The 16,681-nt window shown below is 36.0% G+C and overlaps 2 protein-coding genes across 18 annotated transcripts; one reads left to right on the top strand and one right to left on the bottom strand.

Annotated features, from left to right (window-relative positions):
- Positions 1-6,750: 6,750 nt before the first annotated feature.
- On the bottom strand, positions 6,751-15,107 carry LOC122297161 (disease resistance protein RPV1-like). Of its 17 annotated transcripts, XM_043107084.1 has the most exons (11): positions 14,469-15,106; positions 12,568-13,672; positions 11,965-12,252; positions 10,883-11,887; positions 10,227-10,792; positions 10,016-10,063; positions 9,459-9,500; positions 9,100-9,192; positions 8,884-8,993; positions 8,574-8,691; positions 6,751-7,844 (listed from the first exon to the last, which is right to left on the bottom strand). In XM_043107084.1, exons 1-5 carry the CDS (start codon positions 14,978-14,980, stop codon positions 10,256-10,258), a joined length of 3,447 nt encoding a protein of 1,148 aa, XP_042963018.1. In that variant the 5' UTR covers positions 14,981-15,106; the 3' UTR covers positions 6,751-7,844; positions 8,574-8,691; positions 8,884-8,993; positions 9,100-9,192; positions 9,459-9,500; positions 10,016-10,063; positions 10,227-10,255. The 17 variants fall into 17 exon arrangements, with proteins under 17 accessions (XP_042963018.1, XP_042963024.1, XP_042963015.1 ...); XM_043107090.1 differs by lacking the exon at positions 10,227-10,792 and having other exon boundaries at positions 14,469-15,107; XM_043107081.1 differs by having other exon boundaries at positions 9,100-9,500.
- An 846-nt stretch (positions 15,108-15,953) lies between these two features.
- On the top strand, positions 15,954-16,664 carry LOC122296805. Its single transcript, XM_043106601.1, has one exon. The coding sequence runs from the start codon at positions 15,954-15,956 to the stop codon at positions 16,662-16,664; it is 711 nt and encodes a 236-aa protein (XP_042962535.1).
- The last annotated feature ends 17 nt before the right edge of the window (positions 16,665-16,681 follow it).

Genomic DNA, 16,681 nt, shown 5'->3' with positions numbered 1-16,681 from the left:
TTATTATTATTTTTATTTAATAATTAAGGAAATATTTTTTTAATGATATTGTGATAGTTTTTTAAATATTGAAAGGTATAAAACAAAAAGAAAGAAAAATGTCATTTGGCCTTGTTGGTAGTACCCATTGGTGGAATCCACCTGTGATATTTTTTATAATTCTATTTAATGGGCTTCATTTATATCCAGATTCATTCTTATCTCTATAATGTTTTTATTTGTATCAATAAAGGACAAATGACAAATGTTTATCGAGACTACACAAAGGAGTTTGAAAATGATATTTGTAATCGTAAAATACGTGAGTACTGCAGAATTTCTTTAAAATAAATGAAAAAATACGGAATTCACGTAATTTTTTTTTTTTAATAATGGACCTCACTCTTTTGCCACAGGACTGACGTGGTTTCCTAAGCTTCTTGTACAAATATAGGATCCCAATCGAGGTAAGCGTACTAAAGTTTCTCTGGATTAACATTTCTTGGGCTGTTTGTCATAATTGAAGGGCTAATGTAGCTGCATAAATCTAGATTTTCTCCTAACCTCACATGGCATATATGTAAGCAAAGTCTATATGAATCCACATGCACTTGGTCTTTATGGATGTTAAGAACTATGTTACCATCTGCAAGACCAATGTTAAGGGCGTGTTTCACACACTTCCTCACTCTATGAACTGCAATCAACTGAGAGAAAAGGCCTAGAGTGTATAGAAATACCTTCAATGAGTAAGATGAGTTGGGTGATATCTCTTATAGAATAGAGGAGCAAAGTTTTTTGAAATGACCATTGTTGGATATTTATAAAGTGGAAGGATCCCCTTTTGAATCTTATAACCACCTGATCTTTCATTTGAAATCAAGTTGGGGTTTAATATTTGAGTTTCCCTCGTCATCTGGAGTTCATCAATCTTCGAGAAGTGCTTCGGATCCCCTAGCCATTAAGATTTTGTTGGGTCCTTTGTCCCATGTACGATTGAGGTTATTATCGTGGTCTGTAGCCTTCACAATGAGTTTGTCCAATGCTTAGTAGTTTGGGCTTGGCATTTCGGTTGCTTTAGGAAAATTTAAGTTCTTCCAGTTATCCTGCAAAGTCTCATCACACGCAGCGTGATGGGACTTGTAGTTACGGTGCTGCTTCATGATTTGGGCTTTTGCCCCTTCAGATTCCGTGTGTCAAAGATGTTGTTCCACTTTCACACCTCTTCAACTCCCTCCTTTACATTTTTGACATGTTTCCTCCCTTTGAGTCGTGCCCTATCATGTTATATAGTCCTTCTTTAATGAGTGCTCCCTTCCACTCCAACTCTATTGATTATTTTTCTTCTTCTCTAGGTTGCCTCTTTCTCGTTGCATTCTCTACCTCCTATTACCTTCGTCTCACTGTCCATTGCTCTCATTATGGCATCTCAATAATCTTCTCGCCCAATTGCTTTGTAAGGGGTGGATCTTCGTGAACTCGTGATTCTCCTGCCAACTATTAAGGACGTGTTTCACACACCTGCTCATTTTGTGACCTGCAACTATAGGAGAGAAAAGGCCTAGAGTGTATGTTAGCATCCACGATGAATTGTTTTAATCAACCCATGTATTGATATGTCTTTGTGAGTAGGTGCTAATTCTGAGCTGGACATTCTCTACCCATAACAAAGCCATCCCTCCACTTTTTCCAACACCTTCAACTGAAAATAAATTATTAAAATCCAACCTTAGTTTTAGAACTTCTAACTACTTCTCATGCATTTTAGTTTCCATGAGAAACAAAATGTTAGGCTTATGGACCTTAACCAAAAGAATAAGGTCTCTAGCTGTTCAAGGGTTGCCAAGCTTTCGGTAGTTTTAGCTTAAAAGCCTCATTTCTCCCAGTGAGGCTCATTATCAACCTCCGCCAATATATCTAATTCAGATTCCATGACTTATTTCTTGCCCCTAGCATGTTGATTATTCTCCAAAGCAAAGAGAATGTTATCTTCTTCAGTTAGCTTCCTCTTCCTCGTAGCATAATGAGAAGGCTGCATTAGTTCATTGCTATGTAGGCTGTATCAGTTCATTGCTATGTTGTCCCCTTGCCCTTCTCTTCCATTTATTGACCCATGAATCAGGAATTTCCTATTATGCACAATTGTTATTCTAATGCTGCATGATATCAGGCTTGTCAATCTTACTTGTAATCACCATGGATGAAGTAGAGTGCATATCTGACCTGTCCAGTAAGTCCTTTGAATTGTCCATTACATTCTCCTTGGGATCTGCTTGCAGAGTAAGCATAGGTAAGCCATTGATATCTAGATTTCCTACAGTGCTTTCCTTTGTGTCTTCTTTTGTTAAATTCTGCATCAGCAGCTCCCTTCCTTTTACCAGTCCACCTTCAACAATTTGATTGAGATTGTTATGAAGTTTTTTCTACTTTTCAGACTTTCCATCCTTAGGTAGGCTTGCAATTAGTTGACCTGAATTGCTACCATAACTGGAACTTGTAGCTGAACTCGCAGCCCTCAGCCATGATCCATACTACTGAATACTAGACTCTTTGCTTGTTTCTTGTTTCTTAGTCTTTCCAGCACATCCTTGCACACCATGCTTGAAGACCACTCATGTAAAACAAAATCTAGGAAGTCTTTCATACTTGAAATGTACAAAACATCTATGGCCTAATAAATCCATGACTTTCCCTCTTGCCAAAGGTTTCATCAAATCTACCTCAATAAGAACTCTTACCCATTTCCCCCAATAGTTTTCATTATAGTCAACCCCCACCGCAAGAACTTTACCTATAGTAGATCCAATTTTGGTTCCAACTTCTTTATTCATACATCCTAGAGGTAAATTGTGCAACTGAACACAAAAAGTTGTGTGTAAATGATAATTCAGTTGGAGTAAAACCATCAAATGTTTTTAGGCAAACCGGATCCATGTCAAACAACCAAAGTTGTTCTTCCCAAATCTTTTGTAAGTCTGCCTCAGATTGAAATTCAAATACATAAAGATTCTCTCCCACTTCAATTATCCTTGTTCTAGCACATGATTTTCACACCTTGAGCATCGTGTTCTTAAATGCATCTTTATTAATCTTTTTATCAGCAATAATCTTCCCCACTAGGCAAAGTTTCCCTCTGTCCATAGTATCTTTTATGTCCTGGCCTTTTATTATTGTCTCTTACCTTTCCTCCTTTGTAAGAGAGAACTTGTTCCATGATTCTGATAGTTCTTCATCCATCTTGTACCCCATGACACAATCACAAAGCTTATAGTAATCAAATTTCAGAGCTGTTAATTGTAGTTAGCTAAATCTTGCCCTAGACAAAGGCCCCTTCTGAAGAATTAAAGGGACAGTTGTTTGTATGAAATCACCTCTTCAATAATAATAAGAGGCCATGTAGGAAGGCATTGTTCACATCAATTTGATGAAGAGGCCAGCCATGAGAGACAGCATGGGAGAGAACTACCCTAATGGTGGTAGGTTTGACTACAGAATTGAAGGTATCATCATAGTCAATACTTGGTTATTGATTATAGCCCTTAGCAACAAGGCAAGTTTTACCCTGATTGAGAGTCCCATCAGAGTTGAGTTTGGACTGGAACACCCACTTGTTTCCCATACCTGGATGTCGAGGAGTAAGAGTCCAAGTGCCATTTTTCATGAGTGCTAAGAACTCTTGGTCCATGGCATGGCACCACTCTTTGTATTTTACAACCTCATTATAGCATGTAGGTTCATCTGGAATCTCCACTTTCTTCGTAAACAAGGCCTTAGGAAGAGGGTATTTGATAGTCCCATCAAAAAATTGTTTCGGTTTAACGGTGCCAACTTGTGAGCGTGTGGTCATTGGATGAGCTCGAGGAGTGGGTGAGAGCACCACGTCAAGACTAGGAGGGGGTGTCAACGTACAATAGTGTCAACGTTCAACAGTCCACATTTTATTGTAATAGTTTAGATTGTATATAGGTAGGCTAGTCAACGCTGCTAAATAGAGGGAGGCTACACACGGCGCTGCTGTCTGAACATCAAGCGTAATTTAGGGGGTTAAAGTTAGGTGGTCTTCTTGCTCAATTTAGACAGTACATAGCCTTGTACATATGTTTTATATAATGAGAGTAAATCCTCAAAAAGGGGTATCGAATCCATTTAACAGGGGGTAGTGACCGAATAGGAGTAGAGGACTTGGTAGTGGATGAGGAAGAGATAGAGATCTGGAGATGATAAGGGGCATTGAGTACTTGAAGTGGGAGTAATACGTGGAGAGATAGGATGAGATGTAGGTGAATTGAATTTTGAATTTTGAATTTTCTAGAGAGTGACATAGAGGAGTGATGAAGGCAGTTGGACCTGAGGATGAGACCGAATTATGAGGATAAGGGACATTTGAAGAAGCGGGCTCATGAGTCGGAGAGTTGGTAGTTGAATGACAATAAGGTGAGGATGAGTTGATTTTGGTATTATCTAGAGAGTTGGTAGCCGAATGATGATAAGGTGAGGTTGACCAATTAGATCTAAAGAGACAACGCTATAGCTCAAGCCATATTGAGGACCACAATTTATCTTATGTTGTATAAGGTGCGGCTCTTATGCAACCATGTGCAACATGGCCATATTGAGGTTGCATAAGGTGCGCACATGGCCAATCCTCAACACCTCCCCCCCCCCCTCGGCACACCACCGCAGCGGTTCTCTGCCTAAATTTCCATTTCAGATTTAGACTGTCGCTCCAAAATACGCTAACTAGCCACAAAACCGTGTACTTTTGTGGAAGAGGACATTCTACTTTTGGGATTGCGATACAATTATTATGAATGCACAAAGATTCCCCTCTAAAGTTAATGGATAGGCTCGATCTAGCGTTAATTCCAAAAATGCATAATTCCCAGTTAACATCAGGCAACAGATTTCTAATGTATTTTGTTTTTATCAATAAAATTGCTAATTACTTACTAAAACAATTCACAGCAGTTACCAACAGAGTTGAAATGAGCGTAGCCCTTATACTGGGTTCTTATGCAATTTGTCAGGATAGAGGCAATGCCAAGTCTTGATTCATTGTTGAGCATTGAGAATTCACAAAAGGCGCACAGCCGGAAGACAGCAAATACTTAGGACCTTATTTTATGTTTAAAAATAAATAAAACAATAAGGTGGCACAAAAAAATTTAAAATTAAGGTCGGGGTTAAGTACCATTCTTGTATACTACTGGTGTACTTTGTTTCTATTAATAAAGTTATTTTTAACTATAAAATAAATAAATAAATAAAAGTAAGGTCGCTTAGTTTCTGCTTCAATGTATTAGCTTTACTGGTTAAGCTCATGGTCAAGAAAGACTGCAAGGTAGGACAACCTTAAGAATTTCAAATGGGGAAGGTCATATGAAGGAACTTGATGGGATGGCTGCTAAATGTGCTAAGGTGATGGAGGATTGATTGAGCAGAGCAAGAAGGCTTCATGCACCATACTGGTCCGTTTAAAGAAGTAACAAATAGCTACTGCAGAGAAGAATAACCATGGGATCTGTAACGGCAACTAGCAAGTAGTTTAGGTCCACAGGACATTCTACCAGCAGAAACCTACAAACTAGTCTCGTGGATAAAGTAAATAAATCCTGCAGGTCAAACTCCTTGCTGTTACAGATCCTCAGCTACTCAGCAAATAATATCAATCAGCTTAACTCTTCTGAGAAGTTCACCTTGTTATCGAAAACTAGAAAGTCTTAGATGCCCTTTGACTAATGTTTCAATTTCAACTTATAAAGGAATAAACAAATAAGTTGTTTCTATAGTATCAACACTGTTAGATTTTTTTCCTAATCTAGGAACTCATTTTAATGAATTCATCATTAGGATTGTCCAGAAACAGCAACAAATGGCAAAATTTGGTGTTTGTTTGGTATTGCGGTGCAAACTGACTTTAAAGTTTCACAAAAGTGAAAAATTAAAATTTCCTCATCAATTCAATTCTCACATGAAATTCCAAAGAAATAGTAGCAAAAGGCCACTTGGCCTATCATTAATTCAATCCATTTTTTTTTCTTTTATGTGCTCTGCTTTCATGCAAAAGGCTACTTGGCTCTGCAACTCCTATAATACGGTGCCCAAAAAAGGATCCTTATTAGTATGAAGTTGAACTCTCAAATCGTCCAAAACCTTTAGCCCAAATGATTCTAAACCTACTTCATATCCGCCTCCAATTCTATTATTCCATACATCACCATTAAACAAATATACCTTTTCATTAAGATCGATACTGTATACACGATTTGAGCTGTATACGCCTCCAATCCTCAAGCTCAAAAAACTCTAGAAAAAACATAAGGGCATATACTACAATTCCGCATATATCCTCCAAATGGTGTGGCACTCAATATTTATTATCCATTATTCATTTCCCTTCATTTTAACATCTTCATCCCCTCTCTTAAAAATTTCATTTTCTAAAACTTCTTTTTGATACCAAAACCACTCTAGAATCTGATTTTTTGGTAACACAGTGGCATCATTATGTACCTGTTAAACCAATATTGTCATTATCATTTCTCATGAATCCTTAATCTACTACATTCACCAAGCTCGTTTGGCGATTTTAGTCGAACGATTTCTCAACCCAAATATTGTAGCAAGTCAAGCATCCAAAAATATTGATTACACTCATTAACAATGATAAACACTTTTTTATAATCCTCCGGATACCATAGTCAGGAGAGAAACCACAACTGTCAAATATTTTAATGACATTAGCCTTTCTTCTTCTTCGTATTTTTTTTAATCCATTACAAAATGACTGTAGTAGATTACCATGTCAAAGGTATCCTTTCTTCTTCCTCAGGCTCTTCTCATACTTACATTTTTCATTCTTTATATGAATTATTAAACATTTTAACTATTTTTTTCCATTCTTGAATTTGCCCCTCCCTTAATTCTGAAACTTATAACTAAGTATTTTTCAGTCTATATATCTCTAAACAAATTGATGCTTAAAACCTTTGTTTATTGACAAAACTACTGCGAAAGGTTGCAATCTATACGAAATTGGCTTTGCAGACACTTCGAAGTTTGAATGGAAGTATAATTCAGTATTGGTCATGTTAGTAGAAGTAGGAAAAGACCCTAAAGACCAAAGCAACAACTCAAAAAATTGCACTTGGGACAACTCATGCTAGGGACTGTGCCTCAGATAGTTTGGTTGCCCTAAACAACCTCGTTCATTAGTCAAATGCTAAAGAAGCTCTGTGTGCCTGGCTGCATAACTGGGAAGACATATACGAATTAGTGTTGGGAGTGATTTGATTTTTTTAGATGTCTGATTCACTGAAATTGGAATTACGTTCAAGCTGAAACCTTAAATTCTGCCCATTTTGTACTTCACCTGTTTCAGACGACTCTATAAATCTGTAGTACTCTAGCTTCTCTGACCAAAGGTGCTCCAGAGAGAGAGAGAGAGAGAGAGAGAGAGAGAGACTCCCCAAATAATTGATCATTTCTCAAACAGATGGTTGTCTTACCCTACATAAAGCTGTAGGGAAATGGGTTGGAAATCGGAATTCCAATAGTGCCAAGCCGTTGTAGATTCAGGGGCTCTGTCCCCTGCCTTCGCACACGGAACGTCCTCTGTCATTCCCACCAAAAACACCAAATGGCAATGATCAGTTCTAAACATGAAAACCTGATCCGAAAACTGGCTATTCTCAACAAATTATTTGTAATATCCTCCCCAAAACTGGCTAGATTGTCCTCCAAATTCGAAATTGATGGCCAATATTGAGGAACCCCTGTTCTGTTGATCTTTCCCTTCCTTTTCATTCTGTACACCAGATGGACTCCGCAGCTTTTGAAGAAAACTTGTCTATCTTCACTAGAAACTTCAAACCCCAAATCACGTCAAACATGAAATGACAACTTTAATTTCAGAGGCAAAGATAAAATTAAGAGTCACTATACCACAATATAAATTGGTATCAACATGTGAAGAAGGAATATGTTATATCTAACATCAGAAACCAAGTTCATGGGGGAATGTCAAAAAAAGGAAAGAGATGCAAGCTATCTTGTTTGTTTCCACACTTGCCATGGTGGATTCTTTTTACTCATAAGTTGACGTGAATGCCATATCTTTCATATTGTTGATACGTGAGAGTTTGGATGGTGTATCCTTTATATTATTTTGTAAATTAATTTTTTGATATGTGCATTCATACAATGAACCAACCATTTCATTATCAAGATTGAAAACTCTCAAGATGAAATTAAGAATTTCAGACCAATTGAGTTTAATGGGTGAATGCTTCCATCAGATTAAAGTGTATTTGATACCTAACTTGCTCGATGGATAAAGTGATACACTCATCACTGATAACTTTATTCCAAAAACTGTACTGTGGGTAATTAAATCTCTGAACATGGGGTTTCATTTGTCACTATTAATTAAATATTTCCCGATATTTATATATAAAATAGCAATGTTGTTGCATGTGGTGAACCATGAAATTTAGTTTGTACATGCATAACACAGCTAGATAAAAAGATTTGTTCGAGACCTCACAGTATCTTAAAGGCAAATTCACTTGTAAAATAATAACATTGTAATGCACCTTAGAGGAAACTCTTTTTTCTCACTATTTGCTTCCTTTGTAGCCCCTTTTGCACCAGCATATTCTACTTCAGAGTTTATTTTAGATGAGGCCACTGTTAGTTATATGCATAATGCACCTGTCATGAAAGCTTGTCTTAGAAATTCAGTGATAGAAACTAAAACTTCGAAAATTGAGAAACTCAATGATATATTTCCTCACTACATCTTACTTCCACCTTAGCTATATGAACAGAGGAAGATAGAGTTTCATTGGATGGAGTGAAACTATAAGATTTACCAAACTTCTTAGCTTCTCATTCTTTCCATACCATTTAGTCAGTTCAATAATGTTTTTCGCTGTATCAAGTTGTGCCATCGAGAAGATAATTGGTTTATTCTTATCTACCAAATATCCTCTGTTCCACAAGAATCTTGGTACCTGTAAAATGAAATTAAGGAGTGAAATGCATAACTAATCCTGATTCTTGCTAACCTTCTACTGCTTAAAAATTATTTCTAAAAATATTTCTTTGTTAATATCTCACCACAAGAATCTGAGGCTTCACTACAAGACCTTGTTGCTGGTAGGCCTGCACATTGGCTTGCCCAAGCCCCTTTTTGCCCCAACCTGACTTGGCCTGAAACCCACGGCCAACAAAAATAAATTGACTCATTCAGGTCGGGTAAAATTATCGTTGTACTGGCTGTGAGGAAAACTAAAAGACTTAAAATTGAACAATGAAATTCACCAGTTGTTTTGCAACTTTCAGAAAACTATATATCTATATTATATATGACCAAAAGACAATGTTCTGGAAAGAAATATATTTCACATATCAGGATTGGAATCTTCTGGGATTACAGTCAGCGTCACCAAACTATCATGAGCTCTTTTCACAAGTACCTTCTAAGGAACTCCAATTCTGTCTCGCATTATCTCGATAATCTGCAACAGATTTACCAATCATATAGACCCTCAACAACACAATCAGTTAAATTAATGTAAGCATCAAACTATATCACTTAGCCAAATTACAAAAAAGCTAAAGTTTTGAATTAAAGTCATGCAAATGTAATTATGGTTAAATCACTAAAATGTAATGTGATTTAATGACTAAGGATAATGCAAGAATGACCTACAATGAAGTAATATAGCTCCATAATATCGAACTGTCTGAAAATAAAAATCAGGGGAAAAAGAAAAAACATTTGCATTTTCTGGTCGGTTTGGATGGCCCTTAACATCTAGGATATTATATTCTCTTAGCAATGCCAAAGATGAAAGAAAACAAACAAATGTGGCTAAGAAACTAAAGAAAAGAATATCATCAAACAAAAATACTTCTTGGCTTTTGCTGATCAGTCATCATCAATCTTAATCGAGAAAAATTCTTCAGGAGAAATTGATTTGTGAAGTTACATTTTTTGTGAAGAAATGAGGAACAAGGGATCGATTTGTACCTTCCAGAACATCTGTATAACCCCCCAATCTGGGCTGACACAAACTCCCTAATCAATTTAGAAAAGAAATGCAAAAATAAAGATAGGTATATCCATTCTTGAAAATGCAAAAATAAATGAGTGGTAAAATCATTGAGCTAATAAATGAATGGCAAATACCAAATCAACTAAGTCTTAATTAAAAACCAGAGAGGACAAACGAAAATCTCACCTAAAATTTCACTTGGGCTATCATTTAATTCAATCTATTTTTCTTCTTTTATGTGCTCTGCTTTCATTTCTGTATACAACATTGGCTCCCAAACTTATATAATACCGTGACCAAAATTGTTCCCAAAGAGGATTGCTAGGATTGGGAAGAACACGAACTTGAACCCTCAATTTGTCCAAAACTTTTACCTCAAATGATTCTAAATCAGAGTACCACATCCATACTTCATATTGGCCTATGATACTTTTCGTTACATCATGACCATACAAATGTAGACGTTCTTCTCTATCAATACGGCATACACAATTTGAGCTCATACTGGTTATCTCAACATTAGGAACAAAATACTCACTATTGTAATCTTCTTTAAAAAATGTAACGAGATATATTACAATTCCGCTTATATCCTCCAAATGGTGTGGCCCTTCAATATTTATTACCCATTCTTCATTTCCTTTCAATTGGACATCATCATCCTCTCTCTTAGCAATTTCATTTTCTAAAAATTCTTTCTGATACCATAACCACTCTGGAATCTCATGTTTCGGTAACACAGTGGCATGTCCCTGTTAAAACAATATCATCATCATCATTTATTTTAAAGTCATGCATCCTATATAGAATTCAAAGAGAGAGAGGATGAGACACATACATACCTTCCATAGTGATGGATTTGGCACTTTATAATTCCAAATCTTCTCATGCATTTTGTCGCAGCCATTCAAGACAATTCCTTGTAGTGATTTGATGTGGCTTCCATTGAATTCCAATATTCTTGACACTTCTGGAAATCTTTCTAACGAATTGCATCCCTTAGCATCTACCAATTCTATATTTGGTGGAAGTTCTAAGATTTCTTCAAGTTTTGTGCAATCTCTCAAGTCGAGCTCAATAAGTGCAACAAATCCTTTTATGCTGGTGGGAAGGCTAACAAATTCACTTCCCGATAGATCTAAATAAGTCAAAGTGGTCGAAGAATCAAACATGGTAAAGAAACTTGATATTGGAAAGAAATTTGATTCTGATTGGAAACAATTCTGACGATTCAACACTTGTAATGCATTGCTTCCATTGCTTGAATTCGTTGGAGGCTCCAATTCTTGGAGTTTTTCTTCATTCCATGAAATCTCGTCTTCCATTGTTGTAGACCCAATAGCTAGAATGGATTGTCCATCATACCCCATCTTCTTTACTCGATTTGTACAACCACCAAATATCCCAAGACTTTCGAAATGTTGCAACTGAAGAATAATGTTAATTGGGAGACGCTTAAGGTTTTTGCAGCCATGTAGAAATAATTCATCAAGTTTAGTAAGATTGCCAATTGATAACGGTAGTTCTTCCACTGCAGTGGACGATAGAATTAATCTAGTTAAAGATTTCATTTCACACCCAACTTCAGGAAAGCTACGAAAGCTTGAGCAATGACCAAGATCAAGGCTACGTAAAGATCTCAACTTGAGGCTTATTGGAAAAATTTCAAGGTTAGAGCATCCAAAAAAATTCAATTTACAAAGATACTCCAGGGATCCAATGGAATTATGCACCTCAACTAAATTTGTACACCTTTTGGCAATCAATTCCTTCAAATTTGGGATGCTTGAAACATCTGGAACTTTTGTTAAGAAATCACAGTCACTGAATTTCATAATTGTCATATTCTGTTAAACAAAATGAAAAGAAGTTTAGCACATAGATAAAAGAAAAAAATGTTATTGAAGATTACAATTGTAGATACCTTAAACTTGATGAAGCTTAACTCCCTGATGAAGCCACCACGCATTTTAAAGATAATGAGTTTATTTCCATGGAAATTGGGTGGCAAAGATTGTAGCGGATATTCAAACCAATCAAGTACTCTTAATTCATTGGAGAGATAATTAGGTCCACTTGAAAAACTTGCATTGCGATTGATAAGCACTCTAAGTCTTTTCATCTGTACAAATGCTTCGGAATTCAAGCTTATCACTTCCTCGCCTTTGGGCATTTCTATTATCATGCCTGCAACTTTGTTTGTGCCCTGGTACTTAAGCGAATGCACAAAATTGTTAGCAAAATTACTGCATCAATTTAAGCATCAATTTTCTAAAAATAACTAGTATTTTCTCATTACTGAAATGTTAGGATATTAGAAACGAAAAAGGACATTTAGATATGATACTTTTATTCATTAATGATCTTAGTTAAACAGAATCTATTATACATAACTACAAATTCATATATATATATATGTTTACATATTCATTTATATATTACTTCATGAGGCCAAAATTTTCTGCTAGATTTCACTTTTAAAAATAGAAATAAATGTGAAACTGAATATTTTTATTCTTACTCTTACCATGCTTTCTTCCAACACATGACGGACATCTTCATGAAAAAACAATCTACTACGCTGACCAGGTTCGTTGGGTGATTCTAGACGAACAATTTCTCGACCCATATCTTGTAGCAAGTCATGCATCCAAACAAACCCACCTTCAATAGTAATAAGACACTTGTCTTTAAGCCTATCGATACCATCATTTGGAAAAAAACCACAACTGTCAAATATGTTCATGATATCTGGCAAAGGTTTTCCTTTGAAGAAACAGGCAATATCAAGGAACATTTCCTTCTCATTATTATCTAATCCTTCATAACTCACTAAACATACTTTCTGAATATTTCTATTGGGAATGTTTTTATACTTATTCAATGCACTCTTCCATTGATGTGTACTTTTACCCTTTAGATCCGAACCTAGCACTGCTAAAGCCAATGGAAGGCCCTTAGCATATTGTATTATTTGTTTAGCGAGGTCCACATACTCATCAAATGGTTCATCTTTCTTGAAAGCATGCAAGCTAAAGAGTCGAAGAGCTTCATTGTCACCCAAGAGCTTCAACTCGTATTCTGAATCAACTTCAGAGATTTTTAGTAATTGTTGATCTCTTGTTGTCACGATAATTCTACTTCCCAAACCAAACCAACTACGATCTCCAACTAATTTTTCAATTTGGACAACCTCATCCACATCATCAAGAATTAGTAGAACCCTTTTAGAGCAAAGTCTGTGCTTAATCACATTGATTCCTTTGTCAGTATCACGAACATCCAAACTTGTTCCTAAAATATCAAAAAGAAGGGTATTTTGCAGCTGAATCAGACCTCCTGCTTGTTTTGAAATTTCTCTAATATTACTCAAGAAACAACTTCCTTCAAATTGAGAGTAAATCTGGTTATAAATATCTTTTGAAATAGTTGTCTTACCAATTCCACCAGTTCCGAATATCCCTACAATACGTATAATATCATTCCTTTCAATACTTAGATGCTGATAAATGTCTCGTTTACGACAATCTATCCCAACTGGATACATGGCAACGCTTAGAGGTGTTTGGTTTACTATTCTTGAGTTGATCCACCCAATGATGTACTTTTGGATAAATTCTGACTCATCATCCCTATCAAAAAATAAAAATAAAAAGAGATGAAAATTTTATAGAGTCAAACTTTTTTCACAAGTAAATGACATATATCAATATGATTTGTGTGAAATTATATCTTGTTTCTGCTTTTGTTTTTTTTAATCTCCACGACAAACTGATAGCATTAGATTACTATGTCAAAGGCTAGCCTTTCTCCGTCCTTGATATGAGTGTTTCAATATTAGATTGTGCATTCGTCAAAGGGTAGAATTACTTTTTCAATCTTTTGTATGTATTAATAAACTTTTTATCTTTTTTCTTTGTTCCATTCTCGAATCTGTCCCTCCCTTAGATCAGACTTATATTAATTTAAGAGTATTTATGAGTCTTTATATGTAGAAACAAAATGAAACTAAAGACCAGTTCTACGTTTAATTTAAAGCCCTTTTTTCTTGTCATCAGTACTCCTAATTATCTTATTCTTTCTATAGCTATAACACAAATAATAAATAATTCTCACCCTTTTTCTTAATTATCTTTTTCTAACTATCGATCATTGATCATTTATTTGATGGACCAAATTCCATATATATTCCTCTGTTCCTTTGCTTTTGCTTACAATTCATGATGAAAAGACCCAAAAGGCGAAAAGAAAGAAAATATATGTATTTTTATTTATCTCATGTTCTTCTATTTCTCCAATAAACTATATGCGAAACTAACTTGGTAGTGGTACTATATATTAAATCCGGTAATATATAGCAATATATATATATATATATATATATATGCTCACACACACATGCACTACGAACAAATAGGCAAAGCTTACCCGAACGCTGTATATTCCAACCCAGACAATTTGGCTACTTCTTCTAAAGCTTCCTTCCAATACTCCAGCAACTTTATGTCATCCTTGATTTTCTTTCCAAGTTTAGTGAATGCTTGTCCAAGGCCTCCTTTTTGATCTCGTACGTCTGATGGTTTTATCTCATAGAATATCGGTAAAACAATTTGTTTGAATGTTTTTTTGCATTCAAGAATCTTCAATAGCTCGTCTAAGCACCATTTGGATTCTGCATAATTTTTAGAAAATACAATGATCGAAATTCTTGACTCTTCAATAGCTTTAAAAACTTCTGATGAAATTTGCTCTCCTCTCTCAAGGTTGACACCATCCATATAAGTCTTGATTCCACTTTGACGTAAAGCTCGGTTTAGATGAGAAATAAACTTGTGGCGAACATCTTTACCTCTAAAGCTCAAGAATACATCATGATTCTTTGGATGGATGGAAGGAGATGATGGTAAAGAAGATGAAGAAGCTCCTAATTGAAAGGCCATGGCAGGAGATGATGATGAAGAAGAGGAAGAAAGGTCCAATTATAGATCAATACGCATCGCAAATAAATAATAATAGAGAAGTGGGTAGAAACTTGTCGGCAACTTCATGGCAACAACGTCGACCACAAAATATCTGAATTTGGTCCCTAAATTAGTAACAGGCTTCACTTTGGGACCTTTCATTTAAGTTTGACGAGTTAAGATAATCTTGCACGTGGCAATTTCTTTCCCTCATCGTAACTGAAAGATATTAATTAACCGAGAGCGTAAATTGAAAAAATATAGATAATTTATAGTACAAATTCGAATTTTTATATGTCAAAAGTACTGCAGCGACGTACGTATAATTGGAATCATGCACAAAATATCCTGCCCTTAATTAATGCCAATATATATATTTAGATATATCTAAATATATATATTGAAGTTGAACCAATATATAATGCCAAATTAATGATCAATATATATGCAATGGTAGCTTCCTCATCCTGGATTTATTAATGTCTACGACAATATATATCACTTGGCTCAGCGCCGAAGGATTTTACGTGCGACTAGTTTTAGTGAAGGGACAACACTATTCAATTACTTGGGAATTCCTATGGTGGCAGGCAGACTTTTGGTGGCACATTTTGAAGGTATAATAAATAGAGTACGAGATCGTATTGAGGGGTGGAAGACTAGGCTTTTGTCCAGTGGTGCTCGACTTATTTTATTAAAGCAGGTATTACAAAGTATTCCAATTCATTGTCTATCTATTTTGCATACTCCGAAAGGGGTGATGGAAAAATTGGAGCGTTTATTCAGTACCTTCTTTTGGGGAGTAAGAGATGGGAGGTCGAAAAAGAAATGGAAGGCTTGAGAGGATCTCTGTCGACCTGTATCGGAACGGGGTGTTGGGCTACGGAAGTTGCAAGAGGTCCAGACTTCTCTCCATATGAAGCTGGTCTGGAATTTGTTACATGGTAATTCTATGTGGTCGAAGTTCTTTCTTGCTAAATATGTTCGTCAAAAGCATATTTCCATTGTGGATCCATTAAAAGGGTCTAAATTCTGGAAGATGCTCCTACATAATCTACCAGAAGTGCAGAAATACTCAAAATGGAATGTCAGAGATGGTAAGTTATCTTTCTGGCATGATAAATGGTTTTCGGCTGGTCCTCTCTCTAACGCACATGAAGTTAGAGAACTATCAGGTTTATCTTTAACCGATTGTCAAACTGAAAATGGTTGGAAGGTGGAGGTTTTTGATCAGCTGGTAAGGGCGGAAACAACAGAAAAGATAATTGCTGAATTAGGAAGGGTGAAACAGGGGAAAGACATCCTTATTTGGCTTCCTAAGGCTCATGGTAATTTTTCAACCAAATCTGCATGGGAATGCATTCGGTTACGTAGTCCAAACTTACCTTGGGCTAAGTGGCTGTGGAATCCGGCCTTACCAAGGAAAATGTCAATTATCATGTGGAAAGCTCAACATAATTGTCTTCCAGTGGACGATCGAGTGCGCAGAACAGGAATTCCGTTGACATCAAAATGCGACTGTTGTAGGGAAGGGAGCTATGAAGACCAGAATCATGTTTTGGCAACCGGAGAATTTGCAGAACAAATTTGGAGGATGTGTGCTTCAAAGCTAGAGCTGCCATGCTTGCAAGGTAAAACATGGAGAGAAAAGGTGGAGTCCTAGTATAGGCGTGCTAAAAC

The sequence above is a fragment of the Carya illinoinensis genome, chromosome 15 (genome assembly GCF_018687715.1).
Source record: "Carya illinoinensis cultivar Pawnee chromosome 15, C.illinoinensisPawnee_v1, whole genome shotgun sequence".
NCBI classification, from domain to species: domain Eukaryota; kingdom Viridiplantae; phylum Streptophyta; class Magnoliopsida; order Fagales; family Juglandaceae; genus Carya; species Carya illinoinensis.
Note: the sequence above shows the minus strand (reverse complement) of the source record. Positions and strands in the feature narration are given on the sequence as shown.